Source organism: Phasianus colchicus, chromosome 15 (genome assembly GCF_987193195.1).
Source record: "Phasianus colchicus chromosome 15, bPhaCol1.hap1.1, whole genome shotgun sequence".
NCBI classification, from domain to species: Eukaryota; Metazoa; Chordata; class Aves; order Galliformes; family Phasianidae; genus Phasianus; species Phasianus colchicus.
This window is the reverse complement of record NC_143450.1, coordinates 10,537,336-10,554,710: the sequence shown is the minus strand read 5'-3', so window position 1 is coordinate 10,554,710 and position 17,375 is coordinate 10,537,336. Positions and strand designations below refer to the sequence as shown.

General features: G+C 41.0%; 2 protein-coding genes across 8 annotated transcripts in view; one reads left to right on the top strand and one right to left on the bottom strand.

Annotated features, from left to right (window-relative positions):
- Window positions 1-27: 27 nt before the first annotated feature.
- On the top strand, window positions 28-9,056 carry KIF20A (kinesin family member 20A). The gene is made up of 19 exons (XM_090151105.1): window positions 28-46; window positions 120-301; window positions 744-833; window positions 953-1,072; window positions 1,533-1,671; window positions 1,764-1,951; window positions 2,032-2,176; window positions 3,126-3,326; window positions 3,704-3,815; window positions 3,930-4,001; window positions 4,561-4,704; window positions 4,785-4,950; window positions 5,187-5,348; window positions 6,019-6,158; window positions 6,260-6,362; window positions 6,988-7,186; window positions 7,349-7,440; window positions 7,699-7,836; window positions 8,341-9,056. Exons 2-19 carry the CDS (start codon window positions 137-139, stop codon window positions 8,611-8,613), a joined length of 2,649 nt encoding a protein of 882 aa, XP_090007231.1. The 5' UTR covers window positions 28-46; window positions 120-136; the 3' UTR covers window positions 8,614-9,056.
- SFXN1 (sideroflexin 1) overlaps window positions 8,748-17,375 on the bottom strand; it is a 29,467-nt gene continuing 20,839 nt past the window's right edge. For 2 of the 7 annotated variants that reach the window (XM_090151109.1, XM_031598118.2), the window contains exons 7-11: window positions 16,427-16,554; window positions 15,936-15,985; window positions 10,921-10,970; window positions 10,200-10,247; window positions 8,748-9,056 (exon numbers count right to left, since the gene is read on the bottom strand). In XM_090151109.1, coding sequence (XP_090007235.1) covers window positions 8,960-9,056; window positions 10,200-10,247; window positions 10,921-10,970; window positions 15,936-15,985; window positions 16,427-16,554 — 373 coding nt within the window. In that variant the 3' untranslated portion in view covers window positions 8,748-8,959. Of the gene's footprint in view, window positions 9,057-10,199; window positions 10,248-10,920; window positions 13,047-14,293; window positions 14,422-15,935; window positions 15,986-16,426; window positions 16,555-17,375 lie in introns of those variants that run through there. The other 5 variants (XR_016471439.1, XR_004167598.2, XR_004167595.2 and 2 more) reach the window with 5 other exon arrangements.

Genomic DNA, 17,375 nt, shown 5'->3' with positions numbered 1-17,375 from the left:
GGAACCGTCCGCAGGCCTGCGTGCGTGAGAAGGGCGCGGGCCGGGGGTATGCGCTCGTGGGAAGCGGGCGGGCCGGCTGGGCCTCTGCTCTGACTTCGCCTTGTGCCGCTTTTTCTCAGCGGTCCTGTGGGACGCCATGGAACAAGCGCTCGCCTCCCCGGGGCTGTTCTCTGATGATGACGGTGCTGCTACGGCCTCCCCCGTTCTGGAATCCACAGCGACGGGGTTTGGAGCTGACGTTCGCAAGGATCTCCTGTCCGAGTTCTCCGCTATCTCCCCCAATCTCGACGGCACCCAGCAGGTGAGGCTGGAGCCCTGGCGGCACGTACCGAGCAGCGCCCTGTCCTGCATACAGCACAAAATGGTTGCCCTGCACGGTCAGCAGGGGCTCTTAAGAAGAGTCTGCTGTGGGCGGAGCAGCTCGTTACCAGCAGCCTACTGATGAAGGGCACAATTAATGGGTGCCCCTTAACGTGGTGCTCAGTTCTGGGGCTGGGTTTGGTGTCGCAGCTTTAGATTTTTGTTCTGATTCACTATGTAAACCAAAGATGTGTTCTGTGTACATGGAAATGTATGAGAACATGTTCTTGTGTTTTTGGGAACCTTGGGAACACTGAAGTGCTTGTTAATTACAGAGCAAATCTTCAGGGAACTGTGTGTATTCCAAGCACTGATTCCTGGTGGTCTGGGCCTGCCAGATAGCTGTGCATTGCTGCTCTGTTTAACTTGTGCAAATTTTGCAGGCTATTGCTGAAGATGTTAATGGAAAACTGAAGGTGTATCTGAGAGTTCGACCCCTGAAACCTACAGAGCTGGAAAAAGGGGAAGACCAGGTGAGATCCTTGATAAAGCAGTTGCTTGTGTTCTTACTGGGAGAACAAATTTTCCTTTGTTGTCATGTAATAATCTCTTGTAGGCTATTGCAATGATGGGATTTTATTTTCTCTTTCAGGGTTGTGTCTGCATTGAGAACTCAGAGACTCTTCTTCTAAAAGCCCCCAAAGACTCCTTCACCATGCGGAGCACCGAGCGTGGAGTGGGACAAGCAGCACACAGGTTCTCTTTCACTCAGGTAGGTAACTGGGACAGACAACTGCAATTAACCTAATTATGAGGGTTTTGAGCTTAAGCCAGTAATACAACTTAAAAAGCTGCCTTATTATTAGTAATACCAGTACTCTGTGTGAACTGTGTTCTCTTATACTATTCTCTACTCATTTCTGATGTTTTCCTTATTTACACATATATTTTGAAATAGGTTCTGCAAGCTTTAGCAGCAAATGCCAAACTCCTATTTTCTTAATAAAGATCTAAACATGCTAAAGACTGTAGTAGTATTGTATGTTACTGGACTAAACAAGTAAACAGTCTGTTTTTATAGGGCTCTTGGACTGAAATTACTGGTAGGTTTGTGGTGGTGAAGGATGGAGGGCTCTATTAAGGACTAAGCAGTATTATTTGAGAAATCAGCTGCAGTCTAAAAGAAGGAAAGATCTACCTGAGGCCATTTTCTGTTTGTTTTTTTTTTGCAGATCTTTGGACCAAATGTGGGGCAGAAATTGTTTTTTGATGAAACAATGAAACAGGTGGTAAAGGATGTACTGAATGGGCAGAACTGGCTGGTTTACACTTACGGCAACACCAATTCAGGGAAGACTCACACCATTCAGGGTAATGGGAGTATGAACTGGTAGCAGACATATGAAGTAGCTGCGTGCTTCTACATTTCTGTTGAATCCATAGCTTCCTGCTCTTTTTTTTAGGCAGCGTCAAAGATGGTGGAATTCTGCCACGTTCCTTAGCTGTTATCTTCAATAGTGTGGGGGACCGTCTGTACCAAGCCATGGACCTGAAGCCTTCACTCTGCAATGAGGTGATCTGGCTAGACAGCAGGCAGGTTCGGCAGGAAGAGACCAAGAAACAGAGCATGCTGCGAGGGGGTCTGTGGGAAGTAAGAATGTTGGTTCCAGGAGGTTTACTAGGGAGTGAATAATGTCAGACCACCTGGTCACGGTTTTATTTCTTTTTTAGGAGGAGCTGTCAACACCACTGAAAAGGAGTTGCAGTGCTGAATCTCAGCTTCAGGCTGCCGTCAGTGGCAGCTTTGACAGTGGAGTTGCTGGCCTTTCTTCATCCAGCCAATTTACCAGCCATTCAGACATCAGCCAGACAGAAGGTATGACTGGAAACCTAATTCGTACCACCTGCTTGTTGGAAGAACAGAGGAAGAAAGGGCAATAGCTATCTAGATGCTGTACTGTTCGGTAAAGAAGCAAAGGTATTACAGTCTCACAGATTTTCCCTTTGAAAGATGACTCCTGTAGCAGATTTGCTGAGTCATGGCCAGAAATAGTGATGGAGTACCTGCTGGGAAGACAGGGCCAGCCCAGGGGAGCTCAAATGTTCCTGAGTGACTGAAAGGGATGGAGCCAGGATCAACTCTTTCCCAGACCTCATTTAAGGGTTGGCAGTGGAGGTGAAGGCATATCTTGCTGGAGATCCCTGCTTACCTGATGCTTTCCAAAGGCAGGCAGCTCTTTTCCTTCATTTCTGCATCTGTGGCTGCTGCACTTGGGCTCGTTCTCATTTGCTGCAGCTGAAGACTTTGCTACCCTGCTATTATTGTGGTACTTTCCCTCCCATTATAGCATTACAGCCCCTCAGCTGAAGAACTGTACATTTGTCTCATCAAAATCTGAATATATGGTTATTAAGCAGGTGACTGCCATGCAGTGAGGGGTTGTTGGAAAGCAAGGTGCTGCACTGAGATATCACACTGACCACTTGTTCCTCCATTTGACAATCTGGGTACTACTAGCTGAGTAGGTATCCAGAAGCAGAGAGTAACAAGGCTTAAAACATGTCAGTTTTTCTGAAATATCTGGTGCTTCTTGAGTTAAGATCAAGTATATAGGCAGTCCTTGTGCATAAAGATATTGTTATGGGGAATACTGTGTGATTGGGCATAGGTAATTGCATATGTCCAAACAGCAGGGGGTATGTAGAATAGCTTTGAGTCTGGAGTGGTGTTATTACTGAAGATGGACACTTCAGTCTTTTCCTGAACCACTCAGGTCTGACCTTTGAAAGACTGCAGTCATGATTTTTTTTTTTTCCCTCCCCAGAATTGGGCCCTCGTTGGGCTGACTTGGATCGTATTTCACTCAGCACCACAGCAGATGTGCAGTTCTCCATCTGGGTTTCCTTCTTTGAGATTTACAATGAATTAATCTATGACTTGTTAGAACCAGCCCTCCCTGGCCAGAACCGCAAGAGGCAGACACTGCGGCTCTGTGAAGACCAGAATGGCAATCCCTATGTGAAAGGTATTTACCTGAAAGATGTTTGTAGTGGGCCCCTAAGTGGATCACACCTGAGGGAGACTTAAGGACAGAGTGGGTGGCTTAGTAGTGATTCCCTGTCCCTGGAGGTGTTCAAGGCCAGATTGGATGGGGCCCTGGGCAGCATGGTCTAGCATTAAATGGGGAGGTTGGTAGCCCTGCATGCGGCAGGGGGGTTGGAGATTCATGATCCTTGAGGTCCCTTCCAACCCTGGTTGTTCTGTGATACGCCAGGGAGCACAATGTCCTCTGGTCCCTCAGAAGTTTCTGATGTGTGGATAAAGAGGATGCGAAGCTTATTAATGTCAGGGAAATGCTATGGTTTCTTAACTGTCATGCCCAATGCATGCCTGTTTTTCTAGATCTAAACTGGATCAATGTCCGTGATGCTGATGAGGCCTGGAAGCTCCTGAAACTGGGTCGGAAAAACCAGAGTTTTGCTAGCACCCACATGAACCAGAATTCCAGTCGCAGGTCTGGAGTGGGAGGGGGTATTTCTTAGATATACAGTTCTGAGAAGCTTTTAAATGTTACATTTCATTTTTTTCTTTTTTTTTTTTTTTAAATGCCTGCATGCTTCTTTTACAGTCACAGTATCTTCTCCATTCGAATTCTGCACTTGCAAGGAGGTGGCAGTGAAATTGTTCCCAAAATCAGCGAGTGAGTTTCATGCTTTCTAGGATTTGTGGGTATTCTCTGGACTTTTTTAAACTGTTACTGTGGATCTGGGAAGTATCTTAAGGAAGATCTCATGGGAAGCACTTAAAAGGAGTGAATGTTTCCACTCTTTAGGCCTGGAACTGACAGTGGGGAGAGCTTTGAGGAGTACTGCAAAATATAACTTGAGATAGTTCTTAAGCTCTTTAAAAGTAACATGAGTAACTGCCCTTGCAGCAGGGCTGATTTAGCTGAGGCTGCTGCCTGTTTTTCAGACACAGTTATCTGGACATGAGTTGGCTCAGCACCTGGGAAGCGGCTGTCTTGAGGATCTTTGAATGTGACACTAAGCTCATGTTGTTCTTACCTTGTTTAATCCTTACACTTGGGCTGTTGCTAGACAGAAAGACCTGCCTAATTTATCCCAAAGGAGTTTTCTTTGTCCTCCTGAGGAAGCTGGGAGAGTGAGCAGGGGAAAGTGATTGCAAGGTGTCTGAATTGTAAACCTGGTGACAACAGCACTAATATGGTGGGTCAGATGATAACATCTCCATTTTTTCAGGCTATCCCTGTGTGACCTTGCGGGATCAGAGCGTTGCAAAGACCAGAAAAGTGGGGATCGAATGAAAGAAGCAAACAACATCAATACTTCCCTCCATACATTGGGTCGCTGCATCACTGCCCTCCGTCAGAAGCAGCAATTCAAGTGAGTATTTCTAGGTTCAGAGGGGGGGGATGTGGCGAGACTGTCTTTTCCCATGGACTTATTCTTGTCTCTCCCCATAGACTGAAGCAGATTGTGGTTCCCTTCCGGGACAGCAAGCTAACCCGTGTGTTCCAGGGTTTCTTCACTGGACGTGGGCGCTCTTGTATGATTGTTAACATCAATCAGTGTGCATCTACATATGATGAAACTCTGTATGTAGCCAAGTTCTCAGCCATTGCCAGCCAGGTAAGTAACACTTAGTAGCACTGTGACATGCTCAGGATGCCTCCTCCTATGGGAATGGGTTCTTTCCTACCAGAGGGCAGGCACTCCTTCCCTGTGTTTTTGCAGTGGATTGTTAACTCCACAGTAATTCCAAACGAGTAAATTCAAAAGTTCAACAGCATACAGAGAAGTGCCATGTTTAAAGACTGCAGCTGCCAGGCTTTGTGGACCAGTAATGATAGGTTTTTCCCCTTCAGCTTGTTCAGGCCCCTCCCACAAAGCTGGGACTTCCATCCATACAATCAATTATCAAAGAGCACAGCAGGCGAACCAGTCAGGGTTCAGAGGCTACAGAGAAGGAAGATGTGAAAACAGAAGACAGTGAAGATGAAGTGGATGTCTCTGTTTATGAGAGAGAGGTGGGTTGTGATTTATTTTACAGCTTTCATTGATAGAAAAGCAAGAATATGACTAAACATTAACAGGAAGGTGGGTCCTGGAACTCAGTGCGAAAGATGACAGAGAACATCAAAGATATGATCCTAGAACACTCTAAATTGAGAATCTATGGAAGATATTCCATCCACAGTTGCTCAAAATCTGAAGCATGTGCTTAAAAGCACTTGTCCATTTGTGGAACAAGGACAGTAAGAGCTCAGGTGCAGATCTGTAATCTCTCCTCTATAAGGGAAGTCTTGATCAGAGAATTAGTAAAACAGTTGGCTAAACTGAGGAAAGATAATGAGACCACCTGGATACTCAAAGTGGGCAGCTGGAATAGCTGAAAGAGAGTGGGGTGGAAGAAATACAGAGATTTGAGTTGTAATGTATCAGTGTAGCAAACACATGTGCAGCCTTGGACAGTACAGTATAGCAAGCTGCTTATGGAGATAGCTTCAGTTGGAGTGGTGTTTAAACCATCTCATGGGGAAGGAATTGGGAACAAACCTACCAACTTTGTTTTTCCAAGTGACTAAAACCTCCTAAACCTAGATTACCCCAGCCTTACAGATACAGGATTAGCTAGTTTATTTTATCTAGGTCTTAATTCTGCCGTGCAGTGTGGGCAAGGGAGTTTGTGTTTTCCAGGACTTGTTGCGTGTAGTGGAAGCTGCGCGAGAACTGCTGGTGCAAGAGAGGCAGGAGAAGCTACAACTAGAAATACGTCTCCGTACAGAGATCTGCAATGAGATGCTGGAGGGCATGCAGCAGAAGGAGCAATGGTGGAGGTACAGCTGATCAGGCTGATCAATCTCCCTGTATTCAGGGCATGCTGTGGTACCAAGGACTATCAGATCGAGATGCAGATAGTTGTTTGCTTTCTTTGTAGCCAACACATTGATGCCCAGAAGGAACTGCTGGAGGAACTGTATGAAGATAAACTGAACAACCTGAAGGAGTCACTGACTGATTATTACCAGGAAGAAATCCAGGTTTGTTCAGAGGGATGGAATGACATCAGGAGGAAGGTGGCAGAGACTTTGGGGTACTTAAGTCCAGGAAGATGATGGTTACACAGAGTGAAAATAAATATTTGTTTTTTTTTTCTGTGCTGTGTTGATACATGATAACTTGGTCCACAATTCTTGTTAATTCTCATTTCTTGACTATTTTGTAATTAGTTGGACTTCCAGATTTTTCAACTCTTAATCTGGGAATTAATGTGTAACCATTTTTATTCCTCTAGTAGTCCAATGTAATTATTTGTCCCTTTATTTTTGCTAGTGGCTTGCCTTGCAATTTTCAAATTAACATCAGCTCTGTGAATCTCAGTTCTTAACTGTAGTTGTGAAGGGTACAGGCCTGTCTTTAGTTCTCATCATATGAGAGTGGCCTTCTCTGAAGATGCAAACTAACACATGTTGTAGAGAGGCTGGAAAAATGGCTTAGGTTCTCAAGAAGTGGGTTCACTATCTTCACTTAAATGGCATTAATGCTGTATCCAATGTGTGAAATGTATGATGGAGAATGTCTTGTAGAAAAAAGACCCTGAAAATCTGACTAACAAAGGCTGTGTTAAGAAAGTCTTGTATAATTTTTGAACAAACTTGCTTCAAGGAGCGTGATGAGAAGATTGAAGAGCTCCAAGCTGCTCTGCAAGAGGCAAAACAAAAACTGGATGCTCAGCAAAGGGACTCAGAGCAAGGCTTGCGTCGATCAAAGCGAGTGGCTGCCTCGTGTGCTCTGCAACAGGAGCTGACAGATACTAAGGCCAAACTGGAGCAGTGTCAAATGGAGTTGAATACAACATCATCAGGTAAGGCAGGTTCATCTCCTAGTTCAAATTCTAAAGTTCCTTTGTTTAAATTGGAAGCCTGAGCTCTTTTCAGTTTGTCTGTCTCAAGGGCAGTCCAGACTTTAAGAAAAACCTAATGTTCTATGAATGAGCTCTTGCTCACTAACTTCTGTCTGTTCTTAGAGTTGCGCAAGTACCAGAGATTACTGGAGCCACCTCCCTCTGCCAAACCCATTACTGTGGATGTTGACAAGAAACTGGAGGATGGACAGAAGGTAACTCTATCTCTGTTAGAGAAAGAAACTTGCATAGCAAAATGCTTGCCAGTTTAAATGCTGCTCTCTTAAAGTCTTTAAATGGTTGACAGCATTCTAAAAGCAAACCTTGAGCACAGATGTGGAAGATGCTGGTGTTACTGATTCCAGCGTACCTTAGTCAGATCTCCTTCAGTACTGCATGTCTGGATTATCTCAGAGCAGCCTTGTTTCTAGAACAGTGTTAATACAACAACTCACTTTAAATCTCTCTTGTAGAATGTGAGATTGCTGCGCTCAGAATTACAAAAACTTGGGGAATCTCTTCAGTCTGCAGAGAGGGCATGCTGCCACAGTACAGGTGCAGGGAAACTTCGAGAAGCCCTTTGTACATGTGATGACATCCTGGCTAGACAGGTAATGTGTTGTCTTTTTGTTGCAGTGGTATTTATGTACTTTGATATAAGCAGTAGATAGACCTAGATCCTTGTGGCTGCAAATATAAATGACTTATTCTCTAGGTGTGTAAATACTTGTTATATTAAGGGAGCTATACTGCTAACTCTTTTCAGTGTCTGAGTCATACTGCATACTTAACTCTCCAAAGGAGACTCAACTATTTCTGTTCAGCCACCTGGCAGCTTGCACTTAAAGCAGAATTCAGAGTTCTCATTCCTTTATCCACTGTGCTCCATCACAGTTGCTATGGCAGCATGTTTACAGCAGGGTGGATTCTGTTTTTTTTTCTTAGCATAACTGTTTCCCTTTTGTTACTGAACTGCTATACTGGTGACAGCAGGAGCTTTTTCTGTATGGCTTTACTTAGCATGCTGGTTAGTGAAGTTCGGCAGAGTCTTTAATTCATAATAGCCAAGGAGTTATGTTATTGTATTTCTAAATATACTGCTTTCCATTTTTCAGGACCAAACACTAGCAGAACTGCAGAACAACATGATGCTGGTAAAACTGGATCTGCGGAAGAAAGCAGCTTGTATTGCTGAACAGTATCACACTGTACAGAAGCTCCAGGCTCCTCCAATGTCTACTCTAAAGAAACGGTTCTGTGCCAACAGGGAAAACCTACAACCTAACCAACCTCCTGGCAAAAAGCCCTTCCTGCACAATCTTCTGACGCGTTCAGCTCCCCGTCCTGCTGCTACCAGAGGGTGGCAACTTCGATCAGTTGCTCTATGACTTCTTGGAAAGGCATCCCTGCCTCTCCATTACTGGAACAGGTGGCACATCCAGTATCATAGCTTCTCTTTTTCTTTGTGTGCTTGTTTATTATTGTAGCTGCTTGAGAGCTTATGTAAACATTTCTGCATATGTATGGTTAAAAGTTTTAATCAATACCAAAGTGAACAAAATGACCTTCTGTAATTTAAACACTACAGTGAGGAAAGATTAAGTATAAAACAGTGCAGCTGAGCAGAGTGTGGTTTAACAAAAGGACCAGTTAAAATGAGTTCTCTTCAACTATGTTGGCACATAAAAATAAGTTCACAAGATCCTCCTTGTAAGATATTCTCCCTTCCTTGAATTATAATCCTTTATTAAAGTATACACGTTCTAGGTCAGGGCTGTTCTCCTGGATCTTTGCTTGTAAGTCTGGCTCCAAGCGTGTTACAGACATAGAACTGAGCAAAAGAAACAAGTAAAATGGTTATATACAACAAGCACTTGATTCTAAAATAAGACTGAATCTCTTTAAAATTCCTGGGTTCTGAAAAGTTTACAAAAAAAATTGAGAACTCCTCATAAAGGAATCATGCTCCACTGATCAAGCAAAGAAATCCCCCATTTCTAAGGTGTTAGAGATGTTCCATACCTTAAAGGAACAGCTGAGTTCCTATTATCATAAAGGTAGGAACCTAAGGAGTTGCTTAAGGTTGTCTCTGTCAATAGAAACTTCTCTTCCTTAGGATGTTTTTCATAATACAATGCCTTTTGCCTGTTTAACTTATTGTCTGATTTTATTCAGTTAATGTTTGAGTCATCACACAAGTGAATTCAGCTGCCAGATTGCATAAACAGCTGCAATTTTCTAAAGACAGTTTGAGATCTAATCTTTTGTGAAGTTGAGAGCGGTAGTTAGAATTAAGAGGTAGAGGGGTACTGTGAGTTCTGTGCTTGCTGTCTCCAGGTAAGTTTTAGTACAGTTTTTTCTATGCCAAAACTGCTTTGTAGTACTCAAATCAGATGAAAATTAAGTTTTTTTTTTTGGAAGTCAAAAGCTACTTCAGTTGCTCACTATTTTAACCAATTCAGCTCCAGCTTGCATCTTTTAAGCTAAGTTTGGCAGCTTGTCAACCTGTAGTTCTGACAATCACTAAATAATGATGAGTGATAAGTAAGTTGAATATGTAAGACCCTGTTTCTACCATATACTACAATCTGAGGTAACTCATCCAGATTTTACTCAGCTGAGTTATTAACAGATTTTCATACTGAGGAGTTTGTATGGATGGAAAAAAAACAATCAAGTTGCAACTAAGCACATACAGTCAAGTGCTGTTCTCTATAACCAGTTTCTAGCTAAAAATGAAATGGAATCTGACCATTCTTAATGAAGCCATAACTTTACTGGACATTAACAGATCATTTAGGCTACATTAATAACAATGTTACTCATTACTACTTTTCTGAATATTCTCATGTTTATCATATTATATGAATATTGAGAATGTATGCTCTGGGAGGCAAAGCTTATGTCTCTTTGCAGTACCTTGCATGTATTGAATGTAACATTAAAGAAAGAATAACATAACAGGAATACGTACCTTTTTTGAGGAAACAGTGCACAACACAGAGGAGTTGCAAATACAAGGCTAGAGAAGACAAAAACAGTTTACAATATTTAGGGTGCTAAAAGAAAGTTATATAGTCTAAGCACAAAGCTCTTTTGTTTTGGCATAGATAGTGAGATAAGGTTCAGTGAGAAACAACAACTTCACTTCTCATTGCATTATACTTCTAAAATCCTTTATATATTATGTAGTACTTAAATGCATAAGCAATACCCTTTCATCTGATGTCCATGCAGTGCTTTGCACTGGTTATGTGCAACATAAGGTGCTAGACAACAGCAAGTGAAACCTTCCATTAACCAGATGTTTCAAGAACTTAAACTCAGTATTAGTTTACAATTATTATTTATGGAGGTGGCAGCTAAAGTATCTTTTTAAAAATCAAGTTGCTTACATATTTCCTGTCACTTCCTCTTCCCTATCTCCTGCCTTTTTTTTTTTGTCAGCTTCTTTAACTGCTTTTTTATGGTATTATCAGCTTTATCAGCCACAGATGTGGAAATGAAGTGCTGTAGTCTCAACTTCTCAGAACAGTGGAGGAATGTTATTTCTGCAGCTTCTTACCTGTATTGTTTCAACATACATAGGTGTTTTTTTTTTACCTTTATACAAAATGCAAATGCTACTTTCCTTAGAAAACAACCCCTGAAGTTATACCTACAAAATAGCAGACAATACAAAAGATGACACTCACCAGAATCCAACTAATCCAACTTGAATAGGAGCACTCATCCACGGAAATCTCTGTTTAAAATAAAATATAACAGTGAGTACAGTATCTTTTATTCCTCTTCCCACCTTGGAAACTTGCATTGGAAGGGACAGCCTGCACCTAAAAGTCTGTTTTACATGATAAAAGGAAAACAAGCATACCTTAAGCTTGAGCTATGGCTTGAAAGCCTTATCCCAACCTCTTTCAACTAGCAAGAAAGCTCTCAGTGATATCAGCATATGCTTATTCTGAGCATCCCTTAGAAACTACAATAGGTGACCAACTGTTTTACTTTTGAACTGATCCTGACCTGAACCTCTCTGAGTCATGTAAGCCCACAGTAGCTAGCAAGTTGGGAGTGGTGCTGGTAGCATGTGCTGGCAGACCTCCTGAGGGCACAGGGAGTTTGGCTGTAGCTCTCTCTTCCATACCATCAACTGGCTTTAACTCACAACTGCCACTCTGCTCTGTGGGCAACAGCCCATTGCACCTGCCAACCAAAAATAAGGGAGATATCAAGGAACTGATTGCCCTTCCTCCTGTCTTATGATATGATTTGATGTGTAGGAATTTAACCATTAAGCACACAGCCTAGTACAGTCCAGTTCTGCAAGTGTTCATTTCTTGTTAAGGAAAAAAATAGGGGGGGCTAGGGGACAAAGCTGAGAAAGCACCCCATAATACAGACTTTTTCTTTACAGCATACCCTCCAGTACTGTAACTCTTGCAGAACTTGAACATACACCAAGCATAGTTTACTTGTAGGTCTTTGGAGGGTTTAGGAAACCCCTCCTCTAGCCCAGGTTAGAATTCTAGTTGAGTGCTAATGAAATAAAGCCAGATCTGTTCAAATATCATTTCTAGACAGGGCTTTTACCATTACAGCAAAATCAGTGTCTTTAATAAGCAGAATGTACATAACAGAAAGCTGATTTTTAAACAAATGAGCTAATGAGTAAGAATGTGTTATGGTGGGCGATGCTCTCAACAATGGAGATGTTTTTCTGCAAGAGGCATTATTCAAGATGTAGAAGTTACAGGGGAAACCAGTGAACAGAAGACAGGCAGTATTTGACAGGTGAGATAGAAGAACAAAATTTAGGCAGTGTGATAAAGCTGGTGCTAAGAAAGGTCTAAGCAGTGGTAACCAAGCCTGCGTATGAAGCTTTCTCCAGAGCCTGAGAGAAAGAGAAAATGTAGAACACACTGTTCCTCTTTTCTTCTTCCTGGTGTTAACCTGTAATCCAGAAATGAATGCAGAAAGAACTGCACAATTCAACAATGAACTGCAACAATAGATAATAAATGGAAAAAGCAACAGTAAGAAGGGTAAAGACTGAATTCAGCTGTGCTCCATTGTTCTGACAATTCACTAAATACACCTTTGACTCTCACTTGAAATAAAATCACTCAAAACGCTTTAAATTTTTATATACTGGGAGAGTTCCAATGGCAAGAGATTCCATGGCTGACAGGGGAGGATCAGAAATGGGACTGTGCCAATCACAGCTCACAGATGAGGGACAGCAGTTACCAAAGTCATCATCCTATGTTTAAGCTGGGAACACAAAAACTCAGTAAGGTAACTGGCTCCTGTATACAGGGAGAATTAAAGGAGAGGGATGCTGAGAACTGCACTGCAAGATACATAAAAGAAAAGCCCCAACACTTCTATAACCAAAAAGACTTGAAGGGCATCATGATTTTGGTTTCAAGCTTTCATCTGAGTTCGTCATGATTCTGAAAAAGAGAACTGTCTATGAACACAGACAATACTAACACCTATTTCACTGGCTGGAAATTTTGCCAAGGTGCTTGATCTGAATTATAGCTTTTATTTTTCAAGAGTTTTTCCAGATGACACTAATTAAGAACAATGGTAAGGTAAAACACTGATACTAGAAGGTCAATGGCTGCCTAGAGAACGATTCAAAATAATAAAGCCAGTCTCAAATGCAGGCTGCACATCCTTACAAAGAAAAAACACAGAAGTACAAGACAGCAGAAGAATTTAGTCTGTTAAAAGATGTATTTAAATAAGGGAGAAGGCAATTTCAGACGAATTAGGATTTAAATTCCAGATGACTTCAAGGCATCTTTGGCAGTTACTGCAAAGAGAAAGTAGAGAAATGACAGCAAACAAAATGCAGAAACGGAGCAAGCAAACAAAAGCCAAAAGGAAAAATCAGATTTTTTTCTGCTACTTCTACTGTGAGATCTCCAACTGTGTCAATTCTAGGGGTAGCTATGACTGTTCTCAAGGAACATGACTAAATGAAACAACAGCTAAAGAAGGAAAGCATGGAATGATCTAAGGTGTAAGACATTCAAGAATGATATTTAAAAGAAAAAAAGGCTCTGCTCTAGTTTTGTAAGAGCTCTGAATATGTATTTTCATTACAGACTAAGAGACTTGAAGTTTCTGGAATCAATATAATATGCAGAACCAGAGAGAAACAGTTGCTGAGGATGTGAGAGCAGCAATATAAATTAAAGCTTCAGTTTCCCTTGGGATTTTCAGACATTTCTATGAGATGTTTTATTTCCCATGGGGAAAGGTTATCTGAGACTAAAATCTATAAGCCCTGTCCCTTAGAGCAAGGTTGCTTATGCATCCATTTGCTGCAGCAAAGGTAATAATGATTTGGTTCCACGTGGAGCTAGTCAATACGTGCAGTGTACAGCCAGCATACAGCCTCACCATCAAGAGTCACTGCATTGCTTAATTCCTCAAAATGCAGTCAAAGCAACTGCTGAAATCAAAGGCAAAAGCAGTGTATACATAAAACCAAGTTTTTAGAGTTTCCTGGTCAAGAATTAGGATTCTTTTTGAACCAGTATATGTTTGTGTTTTAAAAACATTTTTGAATCATCTTCTCTCAAAAATTATTGCGAATACTGTAAGCTATATTAGTGCTGTAATTGAAATATCCTTATGCAAAACCATGTCAGAAAATGGAAATGAATAGTACTACAGAACATACATCTTATTTTAAATATCAAAGGATGACTTACTGCTATCACTGAGACCGGCAGCCCAGAAGTATTTACCTCTATCTTACTGCAGAACATTGTTTTATGTTCCTCATCATTTAACAGCCTTTTGACTTTTCTGGCCCTGCATGTTGCTTTAGTAGGCTTTGGCAAGCTTACAAGAAGTTTTTTTCAAGAGTGAGAGCAAAGCAAAGACTAAGAAAAATGAGTTAGTAAAGCTTGTGTGGATGGTGTTGGAATACTGCAAGTGGGATGGCGCTTCTGAAACCTCAAGAGAACGTGCAGAAGCTGCTTGTTAGAAATGCACCTCATTCCTTAAAGGCTTTAGTACTAATCTCTACCAAGTGTTACCACTGATGACCTGTAGAGCAGTGTTTCATCTCTGCTCAGTCTTTGAGGCTGTGGGGGAGGAACAGGTGAGCATGAATGGTCATGATGGTACCAAAGACCACTGAACAGTCACTGAAGAGATCACTCATTTTTGCTGATCTGAAAAATTCACAACACTCTTATGTTGACACCACACAAACAACAACAGATATGTCTTCAAATCCTGAGAATTTTCACAACTTCTTCACAAATGTCATGTATTTCCAGTTGGCTTGATGGCATTTGTATTAATAATGTTCAAGTAATACATTCTCAAGGACACAACAATATCACAAGCCACTTAAAGTTATTTTGCCAACAGAGAATGGGTCAACTGCCACGGAGCCCAATCAGTACAGGGCTCCTCACACTGCAAACAAGTCAGTGTATTTGGATGCACTGCAGTTTCACTTCTTGAATGAGATAAAAGCAAAAGACTTTAATTCTAACATTCAAACACCATATTTCCTACCTTTACATTATGAGCAACAGTGTTTTCTTTAAACAGGAGTGGGGGGGAAAAAAGCAACAGAAATCTCTACAGGAAAACAAAAGGTTTTTTGCAATTGGAACACCTGGGATGTTTTCCCAATGCCCTGTTTATCTACTAATACACAAGCACTTTCAAATGATGCAAGTAACCAGGTTATCTAACCACACACAAGAAGTGTGAAGATAAGAAATAATAAAGTTGTAATACTTTAGAAAGTTTTATCATGGACAAACCAATAGAAATGGGCAATTTCCTCTGCTCTCCCTCCCAGCTGCTGCCCAAAGTGCTTTTCCAATGGAGGATTTGGAAACCCTGACCTAATAGGGAGGAAGCAGATCCACTTAGTCTATCACTCCCAGCTTGCCCAGCACGTTTCCCAGGCAGAGATTTTGTCTGGAGCTATGCAAGCAAGTAAATCAGTGATATCAACAAAGATAAAATTCCCTTTACTGCTGAGGAGTGGTCCTGGCTGTATCTCCTCATTTAAAAATTGTTTGTCCAAATTTAAGCAATTATATAATTAATTTCATTGTTGTTCTTTATGATCTTATGCACACACAGTACCATGCTGGTTTAGTTTATACATTTACAACACCAGATTTGACTTCACACTACTTGAGCAGTAATAGAATTCAGGGAATACATCATCCTTGATGGCATGTGCACATCCCACATCTACCCCATCCTCACACATCCAGTTTGTTTTAAAAGATCATTTGAAAAAAGCATTTTTATCATTACTATTTCCAAACTCAAACTGCTACTATGGCAGCAAAGCAAAGCTTCCTTCATAGATATTTTGGAGGGAGAGGGGGAAGAATTATACAACCTTTTACTATTTTTCAGATAAGCTGTATTGCAAGTCTTGGTAAGAGGAAAGTGTCTTTACTAGAAAGAACTCTGCATTTTATACATAATTACCAGGATAACAAAGTGAGTAATTTCATGTCCTTTAAGATTAAAAGAACTAAGATACCTTTATCTGTGAAAGACAAAGAAAGCAGCAGCTGTAAAGTACACTCTACAATGATGTACTCCAGGAGTGCTCCGGAGGAGAACACCAAGACTTGAAGTATTTTAAATACATGAAAACATTAGCTTAGCATGTGAAATACATGTACACAGTTTATCTAAGACTAACCTTTAGAAAGGCTCTTTTTTCCAGTGTGTTCATTATAAAGGGAGGAATTGCTGCAAATGAGAAAAAAACAAAAATGAACTAACACTGGAATTCAGTTTTCACAGCTGTCATTAACTGAGCTTTCATTTCATGTTGCCATTAAGAGATACTGGATTGCTATTTACATAAGTAGTGGAACTTCCAGTTTCACAGGTAAAGGTAACTACACCTGAGCTCAGTAACTTGGCACACACCTTCAGTAAACCAGTGCCACTCGAGCAGGATTTGCAATGATTCCTTTGCTAACTGCGTAATTTCTACACAAGCACCCCAGGAACTGTTCTGTTGCACATCAGTAAGAGATGCAGACTTAAAATTTAACAAATGCAAACACTATGTGCATACCTGTAGGATAATTGGGCCTCTAAGAAAATCACTTCCATAGAACTTAAGCTCTCTGTCACAGTAAGAACATATAATCAGGAGCTGTATATGACTGAACTTATTCTTACCCATGCCAGGAGCAGCCATGAGGATCCTTGATATAACCACCTGAGTAATTGCCTGCTGAGCTGCCTTTGTTGATTCACCCAGTCTGTTTCCATTCTCATCTGTGATGGGGATTCCAAACTTGAGTTCCCTGGAGAACAAAAATAATACAACAGAGACTGACACACATTTATCTGCTTTTTTTGGTCACGTTTCTCCTCTTTAAAACTTTTGACTGGAAAAATTATGCTATTTTATTATTCATGTTTGGAGCAAAAATTTCAAAAAATAAAGATTTGGGGAAAAATATGCTAAAAGTGAACAACTGAATATTTGTTGTCAATATTGAATAATTGAATATTTGATGTCAGTCTGACATCTGAGCCTGGCCACACATTGAGACCGGTTGTTTCTGTAGTACACAGAAGAGAGAGGGTTCTTCTTCAGGAAAGATCAGAATGAATAGAATTTTCTGGACTGCTCTTAAAGCAGTCTACAACATAGGGAATAAAGGCAGATTAGTTTCATTTAATGAAAACAATTCTCTGGCATTCTAGCCTGGGTTTTCATTTTAACCACCAAGAACGTATTTGAAAGTATACCAGAATGCACTAAGTAAGTTATAGTTCTGTATCTGCATAATTGCCTATAGAGCTTTAACACAATTCTGCACTAGAGCAAAGCTCACATACAGGGAAAAACCTTTCAGAAAGTGAGAAGCAGACAGAAGGGCAGATATAGTGATGACTGCTTTAGTTCTTCTTCCCATCTTTCATAGGAAATAAAATACTACCACAGATTCAACTTCACCGTGAACATAAACATGAAGATATTCCCTTCTTTGCTCATAACCTTGTGTTTTTTCCCCCCCTCATTTCTATTCTTATTTCTTGCCAAATTAGAATACATACGATACTTTGTTACTGAGAAAGTGCATATTTTTTGTAATCTCAGAAGATTAAATAGAACTCT

Coding starts and splice junctions, on each gene's coding strand:
- KIF20A (XM_090151105.1), top strand. CDS start 137: ATGGAACAAGCGCTCGCCTCCCCGGGGCTGTTCTCTGATGATGACGGT. Junction 1,672..1,763: donor GAAGACTCACACCATTCAGG/GTAATGGGAGTA, acceptor TCTTTTTTTTAG/GCAGCGTCAAAGATGGTGGA. Junction 7,837..8,340: donor ATGACATCCTGGCTAGACAG/GTAATGTGTTGT, acceptor TCCATTTTTCAG/GACCAAACACTAGCAGAACT.